This window comes from Cladophialophora bantiana (genome assembly GCF_000835475.1).
Source record: "Cladophialophora bantiana CBS 173.52 unplaced genomic scaffold supercont1.14, whole genome shotgun sequence".
NCBI classification, from domain to species: Eukaryota; Fungi; Ascomycota; class Eurotiomycetes; order Chaetothyriales; family Herpotrichiellaceae; genus Cladophialophora; species Cladophialophora bantiana.
This window is the reverse complement of record NW_015971588.1, coordinates 625,962-644,485: the sequence shown is the minus strand read 5'-3', so window position 1 is coordinate 644,485 and position 18,524 is coordinate 625,962. Positions and strand designations below refer to the sequence as shown.

The following is an 18,524-nucleotide window of genomic DNA, read 5'->3' as shown; positions in this document are numbered from 1 at the left end:
GTTGCTTCGAGACTTGGGTGGAATTATCAGACTGGGAATCAGTGCAGCACAGAAATCGCGCACGAGAGGATGGACTGTAGAAATGGGGCCGCAACGACGATCACGACGACTGCAGGTACCATGAATCGAGGAATGGAGCGGGCTCTATTTATCTCGGGTTATTCCCAGCACCTGATTTTGAAGAAGTGGCCAGCGATGAGGCATACTAACAAGGTTTCGTTTGCCCCCGAACGTTCTGCCAATGTAAAACTGCGCCAGCACACTGACTAGCAAGCCTCGCAGCTTTGGGCCATCCGAGCAGGTTCAACGGCAAATCCACTCACCCAGGAGATCAATTCACACACTCCTGACGTTTCTTTTCCATTCTCGCTCTTCTCGTCGAGCCCACCACTGCTATTTTTGAAGTTCGTGCCAAGGGGAGTCTACCATATTATGGAATACAGGACCTTCTCAGGTTGCATACCATCCTGGTTGGCCGGGCCAAAAAAAGATCGATTGGCACGACCGGCGCCCATCCTGATGCCTTTAAAAGACGCTCATGCCACACTTGCACTTGCTGAAGGAGATGTGGCTGTGCCAGTACGACGTTTTCTCCCTTTTGCAATCTGTTTCCACCCTGTGAATCTCAGAGAAGCCTGGAGAGAAGCAAAATGTAGCAAGCCCACGAAATGCGGTACGGGCAGTGAAACGGCGATTAACTCTGCAGGCGCACCGACGTCGAGCCCGAAAGGTGCCCGTCATAAAGACCGTCTTACGACGGGAGCGGAAGTCGCTACAATTTTCGCCTGTGTATTGGGTGTTCCCGCATTTATAGGCGCTTGCTATGCATTTTGGCGTTGGCAACACCGTTGACTTCGGCTTCGACCTTCCATCCCCCAAGACACTAATGTTGCAGAAACAATAGTATATCGATGACGGTGAACATATCAAACTTACACTTGCAATCGGCTGCTTCCTTGGTGCTCTCGTATATGCCTGTGAGCATTTCGACGTCGGGCAAAATCCCGAAGGCCATACCAATGGACATCCAGGATTTGGATGCTAGTTTCTAACAAGTTAAGGAAGTGGGAGGCCTCATAATGATTCGAAGGGGATTTCTCAAAGTCAATACCTACGGGGGATAGGAATTAATTCAGTGGGTTTTCAGGCCCTAGATTGCTATAAATTATCGTAGATGGTAAAATTTTACATTCTCCAAGAGCACAGTCCGAAGTTAATTCCCATGAATATGTTTTATTGCTCCGGGAAGTTAGTCTCTCCGGCCATAGGTCAGGATTCTCCCAAAGCCTTGCCATGCTCCAAAAGAAGTTTGGAATCAGTTCCCGCAAGAGTATTGTAATAAGGCAATGGCTGTGTTGGGTTGGCATAGGGATACCAGGAAGGAGACTTGGGGGTGATTTTGGTGGTGGTGTTGCCTCTGTCAGCGTCAACTAGAAACGCCTTCTCGATTCCCGACCTGCTGGACAAGCCTCTGTGGGTTGTTTCACGTGCATGCCGAACCCTGAAATGCCCTGTTACAGTATGTGTATTATTTTTCCGAGAAGCCTCTCAGGCCATTGGTCCATGGACAAATTACGTATCAACATCGACCCCGTGGAATGTCCCAATCTTCAACGACCTCCATTTATGACTTCTTCCACCACCGCTTTTCGGGGGTGAGGTAGGAAAAGCTCTCTTCCTCTTAATATATACTATATACGGGGCAAGCATCTTCAAAAGCGAAAACAGAAAATCTTATCCTGATACACCTGGATTGTTCCTTGTATATCTAGACAAAGTTTCTCGCCTCTCAAGAAGCTACATCCAACGGAAGTTCACCCGTGCATACTCCGCAGTTCGAGTATAAAAGTGAGCTTTAGCGGAACGGTCTCGCACGTATCATTCTCATACACTAACTAAAGCACCTATCTTGCTCTTTCATCAAATAGCGAAGTCAGATGTGATCTGTACTTTCCAAAGTAATTGAGGATCATTCGCGATTTATCGACCGCCAAATCTCGCCCTATTTCTTGTGTGAGCTGGGCATCCGGCGGTGTGGGTTCACGATCTTTCAACCTTTGACCTTGTAGCCTTACGGTGTGTCGAAACCGATCGACTGTCACCCGCGCCTATGGGAAGGGACGAAAAGTTTACCCCTGAGCGCCAAGCCTTGCCTGAGACTCCTTACGTTCCACCATCCCCGGATCTTTTGCTGTGGCCCACACTCTCGGCTGCCCAGCCTTTGGCGTTGTTTCAGCATTAACAAATTGAGCAGGGGACGAAGTAAGGGATGAGTGAGGGATATACATATACTCCATACCAAGAGCTTCCAAGCATATCTCCAAACACTTCTTGGGTGTCTTGCGCCCATCACAAAGGATGAATGACTTTCGCCAATACTTGGCTTTCTCTCACTGCTGCACTTTTACTGGTTCTGGACCATGGTGATCGTCGAGGTCGAAGCATGGTATGTTCCAGACTCGGCTCGCTGCCAGTTTTTGGCTGTCGCCATCACAGGACTGGCACGGCTGGCGCTTTTGTTTTGGTCGAGAATAGGAGGGTATTTAGGACTGTCTCCCCCTCTAAGGTCTGTATTTGCCTTGCGTTTCGTCCGTTCTTGAAATCACACCACATTCATCCCAATTCCACTATTGGTGTCTAGCCTGTTTGCCTTGCATTACGTCTCTGGTCGCGAACATGGCATCTGGACCCTACGATATCAGAGGCCCAATCCCTATCCAACGCTCTCGCTCAAATTACTATAAACCACCGGCTTCAACAGGTGTACCACTGGCCCAGTCGTACGATCAGAAGCTTTACGTGGACAACACCACCAACTTTATGCCTGCTGTACCCAATGTGCCTCCCCCATCGTTCCAAGACGCAACCATGGTGTCGATTCCGGCCGACATGTTCGACCGGATGTTCTTGAAGGCACAGAGCCAAGAACCCCCAGCCGCAAAGAGCGCGCAGCAAAAATTCGCCAACCCCACGCCATTGTCGGTTGTCGGATTCCTGCTGTGTTTGAGCCCGCTGAGCTGTGATCTGATGGGCTGGCGAGGTGCGGGTGGAAATGGAGCTGCTTCGGTGTATGTGCAAATCCCATCCCACCACCAAGACAAAACTCTGACATTTCTGCTACAGTGGAGCGTATTTCTTCATCGGCGGCGTTCTCATGCTCCTCGGTGGTTTCCTCGAATGGGTCGCCGGCAACACATTCCCCTTCGTCGTGTTCGCGTCCTTCGGCGGCTTCTGGTTCTCCTACGGCGCCACCCTCCTTCCATTCTTCAATGCTTTTGGCGCATACTCGCCCGACCCAACGGACATCACGGCCGGCCTCGCGACCAAAGGCTTCAATGCCTCGTTTGGGTTCTTCATGATCTTCATGGCGGTGCTGTGTCTCATTTACCTGGTCTGTGCCCTGCGGACGAATCTGGTCTTTGTCATCATCTTTGCGGGGTTGTTCACTGGATTCATCCTGCTGACGGCCACTTTCTGGCTGTTGGCGGACGGAGGTCTCGGCGCCGATAAGACCTTATATGTTGGCGGCGCGAGTTTTGCGGTGAGCTGTATGGCGGGCTGGTACCTCTTACTGGCATTGCTCCTGGCTTCTGTGGACTTCCCTATCGCCCTACCGCTGGTAGATCTGAGCGGATGGATCCAGGGGGCCACCTAACGTCATTCCACCCCTTGACCATCCGTCCTAGCCGAGGGTCCTTCTGAGTAATTCGCTGTACGAATAAAAGTTTCTTTTAACTTGACAAATTATTAAAAGCTTCCTTATATCTCGGATGGCGAGCGAGAAACAATTGCGGACGCAAATTTTCCATGATTTCCCAACGTTTGAAAATCGTTGAGTGCATGACTGCCATTGGGTAGCGGAGCGCAGCTTGGAACATAGATATCCTTTGCAAGATGCCACCCTCAGGCATACATGCTCCATTTCTCAGACCCCTTGGCCTATTGGCGGGATTCCGGTGTCTAAGATACGAGCAATTCCTCCTGACTTCTATCGCTCGTGAACTACGTCTATATACTAGACGTTTGATGCGGGACACAGACAGGTCGGGAAATATGCGCACTGCATCGTTCTATAAACAGAGATGCCAGGCACGGCAGCTCAAATATCTCCGAGCTGTGTGATAACGGCCAAGAGTGCAAAGATCACTGTTGGTCCCTAGTTAGTTTCCTGCTGGGCACAGTCTGGAAGCGAATGACTCACGCGCCGATGCTGTGATGATATAAGTGGCGATAACCCACGCGGCTTCTGCAACCGCGACGTCGTCAACCTCTCCGTGGTCTGAATACATGTACCAGAAACCCACGGCAAGGCTCAACAGAATGGGCACAACACCCCAGAACACGACCTTGAGGACTGACCACCGAAGTCGTAGTTTCAGAGCCAATGTGCCCATTTCCGGGTTCTTCGAGCTGTTGTTAAAATGCCGGTGGATCCACAACAGCCAGCGACCCTCGTGGTCGAGGCTATGGGTATTGTAACTTCGCCAGAGTTCTGAGAGCGCGCTCTCTGTTTCCGCATCCAGTTCCACTTCTCGGTGGTAGCCTTTGCTGGGGTCACACTGATAAATACCGAAGCCGCAGACTTCTTTCAGAGACACCGCCCTTCGAATTGGATTCCGCAGGTATCTATGGGCTTTGCGTATCTGCTGGAACAGTCCATCAATGCTTACAACACGTCGGAGAGTCTCCTTTGGTGCGATCTGGTCGCCCATGATGCCGACGACCACATAATAGTAGTCAAGGTGCCACGGGTGTGCTATGTGGGGAATCGTCTGTTTGTGTTCTTTGGTGATCTTCTGACCTTCTACCGCTGTGGTACTACTGTTTTCTGGAGTGGAGGCGTCTTGCCTCTCTTCATCTGCTGAATCTGCCTGCTCTCTTTTGGAGAGGCCAAATCTTCGCCGTACCAATGGTAGCTTGTCACGTACCCAATTCGTCTCCGAGTCTCCCCAACCCTTGTCGATGGTTTCAATCAGCAATCCATCTACCGCGTACACCGCCAGGAATTTCTACTCACCAGACGAACGTTTTTCATGGCGGTATCGACGCCGCTTTCCGAAGTTTTGTACGTGACATCCGTCGACAAACTGAACCCGAAAAATCGAAACGTCGTTCGGTAAGAGTAGGACCGACGCATCGATCTTGCACAGTCGGGGACGTCTTTCTCCTCGTTTCGGCCCCAAGACAACCACCAAAGAGCTGTTGAGCTGAACCCGTCGAATTTGACCTTGGGCGGTCTCATCACTACTGGTGGCGGCTCCAGGTAGATTGATTTAGATGACTTCGAAACTTGCGGGCTGAGTTGACTGTCTGAGGGTTCCGAAATTCTCTTGATGGCCTGGGCAGGACGCGCTTCTGTGAAGTCTTTTTCAGACGGATCATCTGTTGTTGGGGCAAAGCGAAGAGTAGCAGCAGAGGCGGCGGCTTCGGGCTGTTTGTCTTGCTGATTGCTCAAAATGCCAGGAGAAACCTCCATATTGTCGGCCATTTTCTGTTGTTCTTTCCTATGCTCTATCCCTGAGCTCAATCAAGAGTCTTCCCCCTGAGCAACTTCCAGCATCACCCGTGCTCGCGGGCCTCAGTCGTCATAGCTCTTCGGATGTGAAGCCCTATCTGCCGTGCTCAGGGCTCATATATCTAATTGATTTGCAATGGCGATATTGATGTCCTGTAGGTGGCGAAACGAGATGTTCATCATTAAGGAGGTCTGAGTGGGAGGCCTGACTGAGTAACAATGCCTTGGGGTGTTACTAAGCGGGTTTCAAGTAGAGAGGCGATCATGTGACAAGGCTCCTTGCACTGGGTTTCCACTACCCCGTACTATTAACGGCACCAGCGCATTCGCTACCTACCAAATAGCTCGCTAGGTAATAAAGGAGTTGCTAGCGCGTTTCCGACGCCTTCAAATAGTCCGCATTGGCCGCTACCCCTCTTGGCAACCACGTCGCCCATCCGAACCGCACTGCCCATACTAAATTCTTTGATCCTTTGCTAGTCTGTATATCTTCAGGAAATCATTACGAGGCCTCAACCTGGATCACAGCAGGGAATTCCAGTTTCGCCTCAGTATGTGGTTCAGCATGTCACCCTGAGTCTTCGCATATACACCGGCCAGAATCGAGGAGGGGCGAAAAAGGCGGCTATGATAGCGACAGAGCCTCATCTGCTTTTGCGGCACAGCGGGATTAATACATAAAAAAGGCAACTATTCGACTGAGTATTGCTAGGACAGATGCTGTTCAATCCGAAGAAACTGGTCTTAGAAGCGACAATAGTGCTCTTGATTTGGGCTCATATCTATCCTCGTGTGTCTCCGGGCGCGACTGAGCGGGAATCACCTGGTGTCCGAATTACAAATTACATGCCTCCATGTTGTATGTTGCTTACATCCGCCGAAGACCTATCACTTCTTGCGATCGCATACTTGAGATTTATTGGGTCACCAGACCGTATTCAGTGAGAGTGGGAGAGCCTTTTGCGTGGATTCTCCAAAGATTGTAATGTCCGCGTACCAATATCACTCACTGCCTTCTGCACTTGTAGCCCTGTCCTCGCTGAGATGTGCAGACGAACTAATTACTCTTTGATGTCAGGCAGACTCTTCCGCATACTCAGACTTAGCCTGGGAAATTCTTCGGATAAGATCGCCTGTGCTCTGAAAACTCAATCGTTGTCATCAAAGCTAGTATTTGAAGCCATCTCCTATGTCTGGGGAGATAGTTCAGAGGGCGAATACGCCAGTTGCGATGGTGGCTCAATCTCAATCTAGGTCGGAAGATCCTTTCTCATGGCGCTTCAAACATGCCGCTACCAAGACCGCCCGAGCTTTCTCGGGACCGATACTCTGTGCATCAACCAAGCAGTTGATGGCGCAGAAAAAGACGAGCATGTCAAGTTGATTGGACAGATATACTCTCAGGCATCGCATGTCCTAGTCTATCTTGGGGAATGCGGTGATGCACAAGTGTCGCAGGCGTTCCATCTGCTCCGGTTTCTCGACTCTCCCGTTCGCAGAATTGGCAGTCTTCGAGCGTAACACTCAAAGCAAACAGTATCCCACACCATTCATGGAATTTGCAAGGAGATCTCCTTCATTGGCCTTGGTTTTAGCGTGTCTAGGTAATCCAGCGGGCTGTAAAAGGCAATTGTGTCTCTGTTTTTTTTTTTTTTGTTTTTTGTTTTTTTGGTCGGCACTCGCTCTCAGGATTGGGAAACCATTCATGCGGGTGTTGAACTAATTCTCAATTTCTCCCCTTTTGGCATGCTGCTGGCGGGCGGTCTGACCCCTGGGCCCACCACGGTTCTCTTGGTGCAGTCCTTGAAGAATAATACAAGGCTGTCCCGGGATAACTTTCTTCTGGAACGGTCAGGTATTGAAGCGGACTCCTCCATGGGCGTGAAAGAGGTTTATGAAAATAGTGCGGTATATTTTCTCACTGAACACAGAAACTTGGCTGTGCTCTCCGATGTATCTCTCCCGGACCACACACTGTCGGTAGATACTCTAAGTTGGGTGCCCAATTGGGATTTCGCAATTGACTGCCCACCCTACGCCTATCATCAACAGCACAGTGCATCCTTAAAAAAAGTGGTTAACATTCGTCTTGACGGTCTAGTCCTGGCAGTAGAAGGTCACCTTGTGGACTGGATTGGCCAGTTGGGCTGCCTGTCGGCCCCCGAACCTCCAAATGGATCTCCATCTTTGATGCAGAGGTATCTTCGGCTATTTTAATGAAAGACGATGGCCTTGACAAATCCTATGTCAGGGGACTCAGTGAACACCAGATATGACGAGCTCATCAGGACGATGATCTGCAACATGTCCAGCGGAGGCGGCGTTGCCAGCGCCGACATTGTAGCCCATACGGTAACAATCGTGCGTGTTGTCGAACTGACGGTCTAAGGCAACTCTGAAGAGAAAGAGCAATTTGTTGTATCTCTGTCTCAACAGAAAGTCCGGGGTATACAACTGGCCGAGATGCTGCAGGCTTCCTGGGTGGGAAGGAAGACATCATGCATCACATCTCATGGCCGATGCGCCAGGGCGCCCCACTCTTCCCAAGTCGGCGACGACATTGTCATTTTCCACGGTGCGGATGTGCGATTTGACGTCCGGCATGTGGGGCTATATCCACACCCTCATACTCAAAGCAACAAATCCCATTATCAGCTTCAAAGGGGAAGTTATGTCCACGGACACGGGCTGATGGCGGGCGAAGGGATGAGAATGATGCCAGGGTCAGAGCCACAATGACTGTCCTTGCGCTGAGATGCAGAGATGAGAATCAATGCCGTCTTGGATCAGTACCGCCTTCTTTGCATGCAGTCCATATCATGCATCCTGGAGATATAGGTAGAAAAGAAACAAGAGACCATAGAAGGATGACAGAGTCACTCAATAATATTATTTGTTCGAGACCTAAATATATTAGGCTATAGTAAATTCGATAAGGACGCTTTTGTGCATTCCTTTATATGTGTAATGACAGGACAGGGCCTGTAATGCGCTAGACGACCAGGGACTCGTAGTCTTGACATCCACTGGCACCCTCTTCGGTAGATAACCACTCATATTGTCTTCCGAGTCACACGTGGGCCGTCGACTTAGCTTGCTGGCTCTCTGGATCGTTCCACCAACCTCGGTTTGAGCCCGTTGCATATCTGCTGGTGGGAGGATGATAACTCCTAGTCGCAGGGGACGGTACGCGTACCCTGCTCTCTGTGAAGCCGACCACCTGCGGCTTGTGAGTTGAGCCCACTAGCCCCATTACGCCTTACCTCTCAAAGAACACATCTGAAGAATTCTTGAACCATGTCTGGTTGGCGGCAAATCCTCTTGAAGCACTACGGCAAGAAACACGCTATCATACTGGACGTAGGTATGATTGATGGTGGACATTTGCTAGAATTGCTGAACACTTTCGCAACGGGATGGAAAATTCTTCGTACAGTTTCCTCAAATGGCCAAAGACCCGAATACATCGCCTCCAGGGCTATTTCTCCCCATTGAAGAATTCAACAACAAATTGGCCTTTGTCGGGTGCGATAAGTCCGCCACTCTCAATGTCGATCAGTTTACGGTCGCACCAGGGCTGGTCACATCACTCACCATCAGTGCAACCCCGGCCATTGAACACGCTCACTCCTTCGACTCCCCTCCTCACCCCGCTCGCCTGCATAGTTCACAAAACTTTGCGGCCTCAGGACGACAATGCCACCCTCCTCTCTAATGACGGCTGGCCCAGTTGAAGCTTTGATTGCCATCGACGGTTCCGAACCTTGCCGCCATCGGAACTTTCTACGGATGAAGGATCTTCTCCGCGTTGGGTTTTCTTCAGCTGCTTCCGAATTGATAGCTGTGACCGCCGAGACCAATGACGTTGACATGGATCTGTTTGTAGACATGGGAGTCAATGGTGTGTGGTGTGGAAGCGAGGCTGGCAGTGTCGGTGAAGATCTCTCGCGCGAGGAACGTGGTGTCTCCTGGTTGGATAAGCTCGAGGATGCCACAGGGGGGAGCGGTGGTGAACTTGTTCTCGCCGTGGGGATTTGGGTCTCGCCGCTTGTGATGGTCACGGGTGGAGTTTCTGAAGCCGATGGAGATTGTCCAGTATCATCGCCCGGTGGAGGCCTCGTGGGCGACATTTCATCGGCGTGATGAGGCTTTGAACGTCCCTGTAGCGTATTAGGAAACTCATTCTTCATCTTCTCAAGCTTGGATGCAGCATCGCCCGGGATCATGGCCCAACAATTTATCGCATGTTGTCTATTACCGTCTGCTTCATAAATCCGGGATAGCAAGCTTAGTGATTCAAAGTAAGAGAGGTGGTTCTTGCCGAGGACGCGGCGCCTGCCGATGAGCGCTTTGCGGCAGAAGACCTCTGCATCTGAATATCTCCCTTGTCGCAACAAGGTACCAGCGAGGAGATGCGAAGCTTGGCACCGACGAATTGCACCTTCATCTGTCTCGTTCTCGTGCACCATCTCCTGCGTAATTGGAAGGAGTCTGGCCTCAGCCTCCTTGAGATTAGATGAATGATAGATACACGTCGCGATCATTAGTTTGACCTTTGCTATCTGTGTTGGTTGTCTGCGTTTGAAGGGAAGTTTCTCCGCGAGTTCGAGGCCATACTGGAGAATCGAATGCGCCCCCTCGAAATTGTCGGCATCGAATTCCAGAGTGCCTCTGGCAAAGAAGCTCTCAACCTCTTCGGATTCAAAGTCGCCATCTGAATCGGATTCTGTCTCCCGGGCACCACACTCCATCGATGGAGTCATTTGTGAGCCAGAGTAATCATCGCTTAGAGGAGGTGCCGGTCGCAGCGTATCGGGCTCTTCGGGGATGTCTGGCTTAGGAATCCAAGATAGAGTCTCGCCTCGCCTCTGTTCATCCATAACTTCGCCCCAAATGGAGCCAGTCGCCTCACTGTTCACACCCACGGTCGTGGCGCTTGAAATAACCCTTTGTGCTGACTGGCGAAGTCCCGTAAGATAGGCAGGCTCGATTCCCAAGGATTTGGTCCTCAAATCGGCTTCACTGCCGTAGACAAGCTCCATAAATGCTCGAAGCTCGACAATCTTGGGTCCAAGTTCATTGGTGACTACATCGGGGGCGAGGTAGGCGGCCCGAAGGTTGACCATCAGGAGAGCCATTTGTAGAGCGTCAGTGTGTGTTTTGATTTGTGCCCGCGCGGCGGTGATCTCTCCGTCTTTCAGATTGAGCCTAATCCGGCGGGCTGCCTGTTGTGCGAAGTTGTCGCGCTCGGGACGGACATCCTCAATCGCTTTCTCCAGCCTGTCGACGGTTGCTTGGCAGTCATTCAAGGACCCCCGGATTGATTCCCAGAGAAGTCGATCGTCATCTGGGTTGGTGCGTCGAAAGGCGCGCCTTACAGGGTCGCTTTCAAGTCCCAATTTGACTGCCCTCAGTATTGAAATGAGGGCATTAACTTCCTGGACCAGGTCAATAACTGCCTGGTTCACATTCCTGGCTTCGTCAACAAAAGTGTAGAGGTGGGACGAAAGAGCAAAGGCGCCAGTTACGATAGCACTGATCGTACTGATTATGGATAACGGATCCATGGTGGATGATGCGGCCTTTTTTATTGTTCTAGCTCAGAAATTCTCTCATACAGATGAATATTTCAGGGCAATTGTCTCTTGTTGGGAAGCAAGAGAGTGCGGCAGCCTACTAGACTTGTTTTGAAATCGTACAGCCTTGATCCAGTGCCACCGCGCGGAGCAGAAAATGGAGAAGAAGAGTAGGCAGTGTTTTTGTTGCAGCTGGTGCACCGCAAGGAAGAAGGGAGAGGGAGGAAAACCGGCCAACTCTAACTTGTGGGAAGATATGAACCGTACGTAGTCGCACTCTCGAAGCGACGCTCGTAGACAAGATTAAGGCGCTGCAGCCGGGAGGAAATCGGATGTGCTCCGCCCCAACAGTAGCATCAAGAGCAGCCTCACCAGCAACATTGAGTCGTCGCCTGTCGCTTCGTACTTGGTCTAGGCGTTGCCGGGGTCCCGTGCGACTCCATTGCAAGACATGTAATGGTGTCGGAGGGGTATCCGGAAAGATGCCTAGACTATATACTAGGTAGTTGCGAGGACGACGGCTGACCTCGTAGCATTAGTGACGGGGGTCGCCTAGGTGGACAAGAGACGGAAATTCGCGTAGGACGAGAGTTCCGACTTTTACATAGAGAGTAAGGCCTATTTAGCGTAGAGAGATATGGTCGAAAGGATGGGAAGGAGAGTTGAAAGGATAGGGACGGCGACGCGCTTGGAAGGCCCAAAATGGGGAACCTGTTCACCCACCAATGTACGACCCTGGTCTGGCGAAGGAAGCAGAAGCCAGTGTCGAATACCGAGTATTCTACGGAAGACAAGAGTCGAGGTTGAAGAAGAGGTGAGCAATGATAAAAGCGGCGCAGGTCCGGCGAAGCAAAGGGCTATGACGATGGTAATGAGCGGTATGGCATTGGGTATCGAAGAGAGAGAATCTGTCTGACAGCTATACGCTGAGTAGTGGGTGCCAAGGCGCCAAAGGCTCAACAGCGCCGCTCGGTGTCGATTTACTTTCTGTTTTTAGTGCCAAGTGATGGTTAAGGATCGGCACGATAGTGATACTGTCCCGTACACGGTACTGCCCTGTACATGCCTGTGATCATCCTCATACACCCCAGCTCGTGCCGAGTCAGAGTGAGCTGGCGAGCCTGGGTGAGCCAAAGCGCTTCGCACCTTAGAGCAATGGGGACCGACGCCCACCTCAGGCTGTCCCAGGGAAAATGTTTCCCTTAGTTAATAGCAAATGCAGTAAGAAGTATTATGATGGAATATTGTAGTGGAACAATCCTTAATCTATTGAAATGGACAGGTGTTGAGAAGCGGTCCTTGGCTTTTGTATAATTAGAAGACGTGGCTGTTCATCAAGTTGAATCCTCACCACTCGTTCAATGTTACCTTCCCAAGCCTGCTCTGAGCCAGTGTACCGTCCGGCACTCGCCGGTGGCGATTCGCATTCCGATCCAATACTTCCTGTGCGTTTGCAGTCGCAGAGCTTGCCTATTTGACCATCCAGGAGAGATTTGTTGGCGCGTTATACTTGTGTAGGAAACATTTCAGGAACTGGAGGCCGTTGCTGTCTTGAAATTCCGGCCTGTTGAGGATCATCTCCGGATCCTCGTATGTTCTTGCCGCGTACGATTTGTTGATAGTCCCATTTGGCAATATCACTGTGTGGCTTCCACTGTGTGGCTTCGCTGGCCCGTGGATGACTCTCTCGACTGTGTAGGCCTCATTGTTGATCACTACGATAGTGCCAACTCCCGGTAGTGGACAACGAACAGTCTGATCTAAACGCATACCCTACAGCTAGAATTCCATTCAAAAACCGGTTGAGTTCTCACCTGCACGCTCATTTGAAGGCTGCGGAGCTTGACTTAGCCCTCTAGAGCCCAGACAATGGACGAGATTTTTCAATATGTGAACGAAAGAAACTATTGCCTATGAAGACAGAACGAGGATGAAGGCCGATGAATGTCCCCGCCAGCTTCTGCGTAAATGCGCCGGTGTTAGTGTCAGAAGAGAACTGGCCGATGTGGATGGTCAGGTCTGCTCTCTCAATCACGTCTCTCGCTTCCGCCGATGAAGTGGCCAACCCCATATACGCCGCAAAAGTTGTTACTCTTCTCATTGAGGGTGGATTTGGCCAGAGGAGTGACAACTCCCTAAGTGGGGGAGATTAATGCGCTTCTAGTAAAAGGATAATCAAGTTTGGCCCACGTACCGGAAATTCTGTCAACTCGACCATCTCGGCCACCACGTCGCTGAACCCAAAACGACGAGTGAGATTGTTCACCGGAACACATGATCTTTTCGCTTGGTCCATTTCGTACAGAATTTTCTGCACGATCGCGTCTTAAAGCTGCTCGCCTCCACACTGATCGCATCTAACATTCAAGTCGAGAGGTTTTCGGAGACTGCTGGTATCAACTAAGATATCCGCCGTGTCTGCAGGGACGCGGAAGTATACGGGGGGTTGTGCTCTAAAGCCTTCTTCGATGACTCGGTCAACTACCAGAGTAAAGGTAGCATCATTTTGCAGCGAGCAAGAGGCTGAACACAAGGGACACTTTTTCCAATGTTTGTGATCCCAGCCTTCTCGTTCACATGTGTGATGGATCATAAGCCTTCGTTCTTGTGCGAGCCGCGACGTGGTTCTGGCAATGTGAATGATTAGGATAAACTCGCTGTGCGCAGCGCCAATGCCATGGAGAGCACTCAGTTCCCAACCACCGAATGTGGTGAGGAGGACACCAGGTAAGCCTCTGGACCGGGCATACCAGTCCGCTTCATCCGCCGCGTTGAGCTCGTTGCAGGTTCCCACCCACGTCAAGCACTCCACGGTGTGTAAACGACCAAGGAGGTCGAAGCTGTACCCCCAGGACGTCCAAAGATGTGTTAGATGTCCAAGTCTCTAATCCCTTGGAAGATGCACCAAGGGGACTTTCCGGAATCCATGTTTTGGTCTGTTAGACCCCTGACAATTGTATTCCAAGCTTCTAAGTACCCTTGGAGGATTCGAAGTCTTGTCCGATGATCTGACATTCCATGCGCTCGACCCAATTACCTATCTTCCATGTTTTTCTGCTAGGTTGAGTTGTGGGCCCGGAGGCGGCGTCGCTTGGTGCGTTGAACAACCCCGACGCCGGAGCCGCTTCACCCACAAAACACTAGCTACAGTCATGCAAGTGCTACCCGCAACACCCAGTCTGCTGCTTTGAGAAACAATAGAGCCCATATTCGAACATACAGCCGTGCGTGTTAGCAATGTCTTACATCTGCGAAGGAACGGTTTGGCCAGACGTTGATATATCCACCGAGACTAAGGCACTGCTGAATCGGTTTTTCGAGTTAGCGGACCTAAATTCCCCAGAGGCAGGACCTCTCATGGCAGATGAAGTCTTTTCCGCCGATGCAGTCGTTAAAAGCGGAAAACAAAGAGTATCTGGCTCAAATGGTATGACCTCTACACTTGTAGCTGTCACAATGTTTTGAATCTTTATATGCCGGGAGAGGCACCAAGCTGAATCAGAGGCAATAGCGATCAGAAACTCGCGCAAGAACGCATGGGACCATATCCAGAAGCGGCGCCATCACATCTCGCGCGTCTATTTTCGAGACCAGGGTTGCATGGATTTGATGCTACTTGGAGAGCTCCAGGCGGAGCTCAAATCTGGCACAGTTGTGCATCAGGAATTCTGTGCCCGTGCGGTTGCGGAGGAACGATCCGCGAACGAAGGTCCGAGATTGACTTTATATCAAGTTTGGGCGGTATGTTAAAATCTTAAAGCCCCACAGGAGTATTCGAGCTCGAGACCTTTGTTGGTATTGACTGACGAGCATTAAGGACCCTACGCCGATGCAAGAGGCGCTGAAGCTCTGAAGGTTGTCAAGAGTAGCATCGTCTGCAATTGTCACTCAGGTTAGATTTCCGATCTGCTAGACAAGAACGATGTCTCGAATTTTAAGGAGTGGGCAGCGGCCAATATTCACGGCTCCCTCAAGTCGCTTGAGAAACTCGCCTGCAGTGTCACCAGGGTGACAGGGGAGATTCTGAGTACAGACGACCCATCCAAATTATCTTTGATCTTTCAAGTCCTTGTGGGATCGGTCCTTGTTATTGCCCCGTGAGTGAGACTGGTCCTTCCTTACTCTTGAACTCTTCCAACTCATGAAGTTGAAGCTGTGCGGTGTTCTTTGTGTTTTAACTCTTTCCTACCTTCCTTTTCCTTCTTGACTTCTCATTCTGTCTCCTTCTCTTGCTAAATGGAATAAATCAACAGCTGGTACGGTGGCATTGTCCTACCTGCCAAAACCATTACCCAGCCCCTTGCGGCAGGATGTACCGTCGTCTTCAAGGCCTCAGAACTCTCTCCCCGAACACACCATCTAGTTGCGAAGATGTTCATTGATGCTGGCCTACCCGCCGGCGCTCTAAATGTGGTCCAGACCCGGCGTGAAGATGCGGAAAATGTCACGCGAGCTGTCATTGCGCATCCTGCCATCCGTAAAATGACTCCATCGGCAGCGCGGGCGTCGGGAGGACGATTGGAAAAATGGCGGCTCACTATCTGAAGCCAGTCCTGATGGAGTTGGGAGGCAAATGCCCTACCATTGTGCTCGACGATACCGACGTCTCCAATGCCGCGCCAAAGTGTATTGTTGCGTTTGTTTTTGTTTTCCATCAGTACTATCTACGACTTTGCCGAAAATTTGACATGACTGACACTCTGGGTTCATTCCTCCTCCACGGACAGATATGCTTCTCGACCAAACTGATTATAGTATTAGAAGCGATAGCCGAGAAGTTCACCGCGGAATTCAGGGCCAAGGCCCAAAATCGGCAACCTGTTGATGTCGTCAGTAAGAGGATCATCGACAACACAAACAGCCTTGTGGAGGACGCTCGCGCTAAGGGCTGTGAATTTGTGCTGGGAGCGGGTATGCCGGGATTTGTGCGGCCGTCGGCGCTACAGCCCATCATCCTGACCAATGTGACCAAGGATATGGCCATTTACGACAGTGAAAGCTTTGGCCCGTCGGTCAGTCTATACATTGTCAAGACAGAAGATGAGGCTGTCGCATTGGCCAACAGTTCAGCTTATGGGCTGAATGCGGCGGTGTATTCGCAGAACGTAACCCGCGCATTGCGGGTGGCAAGGCAGATTGAGTGTGGTACTATCTAGGTCAATGGCCTCACAGCCGGTGAATCGGGTGAGTAAAAAGAAGAACGCAACATATTAAGATAACTCCCCTGCTCTGCTCTTAATATACTCCATGTTTGAGTCGCTATCCCTCCCAGCGCGTTCAAAAACGGCTATTGAACGAATACTGACATATCATGTATAGCGACTTTGTCCCATTGGAGGCCACAAGGGTAGTGGATGGGGACGCAGTAACCAGAAATGGGGTTTGAATGAGTTTGTTCATACGCAGACCGTCAATCTGCGTCATTTGTAGGTTTATGATATTCGTCCATACATGACTCTAGATAATGGAGGAATGATGATCGAAGGATTGCATCACTGAAGAGAGCCATAGCTACCTTTATCCCCTCTGGAGTACCCAAGAGCATCTTTGACCGATCCAAGGTTCTTCGATGCTGCCGCTTGAGTGAATTTATACCAACATCTTCCTTGCTCGATGGCAGTGTCTGCACTCTGGAGTATTGGAGTACGAAATTACGATGACCAACTAGCCTATTCGCAATGGGGTGGTCAAACCGGAGGTGGAGCCCGGGGAACGCATTCCACAAGATGTCCGGCACTTAGCCCAAGCGAGTAAGAGTACCCTTCTTCATCCGCCGACGGCTCGGACACGGCTTCATGGCTTCGGCCTCCATGGCCCACTGGACCGCGTTTTCCTTACTACAAGTAGTTTTCCCAGGGTTATCCGCTTTCTATGTCTCAAAAGGTCTAAAGACTCGTGCGTTATTGGTTATGCCTATGAAATTATACCTCAGCGTCTGAAGACTCGGTTGTTGCTGTTCATGAAGCATATCTCAAGTCATTTTCAAAACTCAAAACTAAAAGCTTAAAGCCCAAAGACCCAACAAATATCACGATGGACACTGTCTTCCAGCACCTCTTGAGGTTCATAGACCAGGACGGCAACACGCGGTATGGAGAGGCAGGCTCGACCACAGACCCGGCCGAACTCGTCGGCGCATCTATTCAAATCTTCGAGGGGAGCGAACCGTGGGATTCGGGTTTCCGAGCAAGTAGCACGCACAAGGTAGTCAAGGAGGTACAGTAAATACTCCAGCCATGTCACTGAGACTTGCAACTTCAATCATGACGTTGAGGAACGGGAACATGGCGCTTCGCAAGTTGAATATGCCGTTTACCTTTACAATTCAACTTTCAAATTCCAGGTCCATCCTGGACTGATTGCAGCCAGGTTCTGTCGCCTCTCCAAACTACGCCGATATTCTACTGCGTTGGGCTGAATTATCGCAAACATATCGAGGAAACGGGGGTATGTGGAATCAGCCCTCCCAAAGGCCTCAAGGTCAAGCTTCACTCACGCTCGGAAATTTAGCTTGAAACACCGCAGGTGCCAGCTATCTTTCACAAGGGCGCACGTCAGTTCCGAGCCCTAGACTCCTTTTTGTGGCATTTTGACCAACACCAACTCGATTAGAGGCGTTAGCAGGACCAGTCGAAGATATCAGAATACACCCTGAGTGTCCGAATATCGACTACGAAGTCAGGAATCCCTTACCTCGTTACCTCCTGAACCCTGTCCTTTGTATTCTTGAGCTCCTTGATCCTGATCCTGATCCAAATCCTGACAATCCTGAATCGAACAGGGCGAATTCTGCGTTATAATCGGCCGACCCTGCAAAGATCTCGATTCGTCGCAAGATGTAAGACCATACATCCTGGGCTACACAGTCGGCAACGATGTGAGCTGTCGTTACTGGCAACAGCGCGCAGGGGCACCGTATTCCAAATCGTTCGATCAATTTGGCCCCATCGGCCCTGTCATCGCGTCCGCCAAAGTCGTCGGCGACCCTGGCAATCTTCATCTAACCACCAAAGTCAATGGAGAGACTCGACAAGATGCGAGCACGGCTGATTTTCTGTTCAACGTGGACGAGATCATCAAGTTTCTAAGCCGGGGGAGGACCCTAGCACCAGGCACTGTCATCATGACGGGGACGCCGTCAGGGATTGGCATGGCGAAGAATCCTCCGGTCTGGATCAAGGACGGAGACGTGGTGGAAGTTGAGATTGAAAAGGTGGGAATCATTCGTAACAAGTTCGTGGTCCCTCTGCAGAGGGAGGTCAGGCTGTAGATAGTATATGATATGGCGTGTTGCGCCCAGGCTTGGAAGCTTTGTAGTCTGGCAGTCTATCTAAAACTCCCTAGAATAAGTCAATCAGTCGGTCGACACATGACCATGATTTATGATCCCTTTCCCCGCGGACGCGATACCTCTGTAGGTCCTCCATACCATG

The 18,524-nt window shown here is 50.7% G+C and overlaps 6 protein-coding genes across 6 annotated transcripts; 3 read left to right on the top strand and 3 right to left on the bottom strand.

Annotated features, from left to right (window-relative positions):
- Nucleotides 1-2,676: 2,676 nt before the first annotated feature.
- On the top strand, nucleotides 2,677-3,655 carry Z519_09029 (uncharacterized protein; the record flags this gene model as incomplete). Its single annotated transcript, XM_016766755.1, has 2 exons — nucleotides 2,677-3,068; nucleotides 3,124-3,655. 2 exons carry the CDS (start codon nucleotides 2,677-2,679, stop codon nucleotides 3,653-3,655), a joined length of 924 nt encoding a protein of 307 aa, XP_016617053.1.
- Nucleotides 3,656-4,160: 505 nt separating this feature from the next.
- Nucleotides 4,161-5,488, bottom strand: Z519_09028 (uncharacterized protein; the record flags this gene model as incomplete). Its single annotated transcript, XM_016766754.1, has 2 exons — nucleotides 4,161-4,955; nucleotides 5,018-5,488. 2 exons carry the CDS (start codon nucleotides 5,486-5,488, stop codon nucleotides 4,161-4,163), a joined length of 1,266 nt encoding a protein of 421 aa, XP_016617052.1.
- A 3,846-nt stretch (nucleotides 5,489-9,334) lies between these two features.
- On the bottom strand, nucleotides 9,335-11,082 carry Z519_09027 (uncharacterized protein; the record flags this gene model as incomplete). The annotated part of the gene is made up of 2 exons (XM_016766753.1): nucleotides 9,335-9,483; nucleotides 9,531-11,082. 2 exons carry the CDS (start codon nucleotides 11,080-11,082, stop codon nucleotides 9,335-9,337), a joined length of 1,701 nt encoding a protein of 566 aa, XP_016617051.1.
- A 1,479-nt stretch (nucleotides 11,083-12,561) lies between these two features.
- Z519_09026 (uncharacterized protein) lies at nucleotides 12,562-13,387 on the bottom strand (the record flags this gene model as incomplete). Its single annotated transcript, XM_016766752.1, has 2 exons — nucleotides 12,562-12,864; nucleotides 13,286-13,387. 2 exons carry the CDS (start codon nucleotides 13,385-13,387, stop codon nucleotides 12,562-12,564), a joined length of 405 nt encoding a protein of 134 aa, XP_016617050.1.
- A 941-nt stretch (nucleotides 13,388-14,328) lies between these two features.
- Z519_09025 (uncharacterized protein) lies at nucleotides 14,329-16,247 on the top strand (the record flags this gene model as incomplete). Its single annotated transcript, XM_016766751.1, has 5 exons — nucleotides 14,329-14,518; nucleotides 14,603-14,832; nucleotides 14,989-15,188; nucleotides 15,345-15,568; nucleotides 15,643-16,247. 5 exons carry the CDS (start codon nucleotides 14,329-14,331, stop codon nucleotides 16,245-16,247), a joined length of 1,449 nt encoding a protein of 482 aa, XP_016617049.1.
- Nucleotides 16,248-17,124: 877 nt separating this feature from the next.
- Z519_09024 (uncharacterized protein) lies at nucleotides 17,125-18,361 on the top strand (the record flags this gene model as incomplete). Its single annotated transcript, XM_016766750.1, has 3 exons — nucleotides 17,125-17,307; nucleotides 17,461-17,538; nucleotides 17,873-18,361. The coding sequence occupies 3 exons, from the start codon at nucleotides 17,125-17,127 to the stop codon at nucleotides 18,359-18,361; spliced, it is 750 nt and encodes a 249-aa protein (XP_016617048.1).
- Nucleotides 18,362-18,524: the final 163 nt, after the last annotated feature.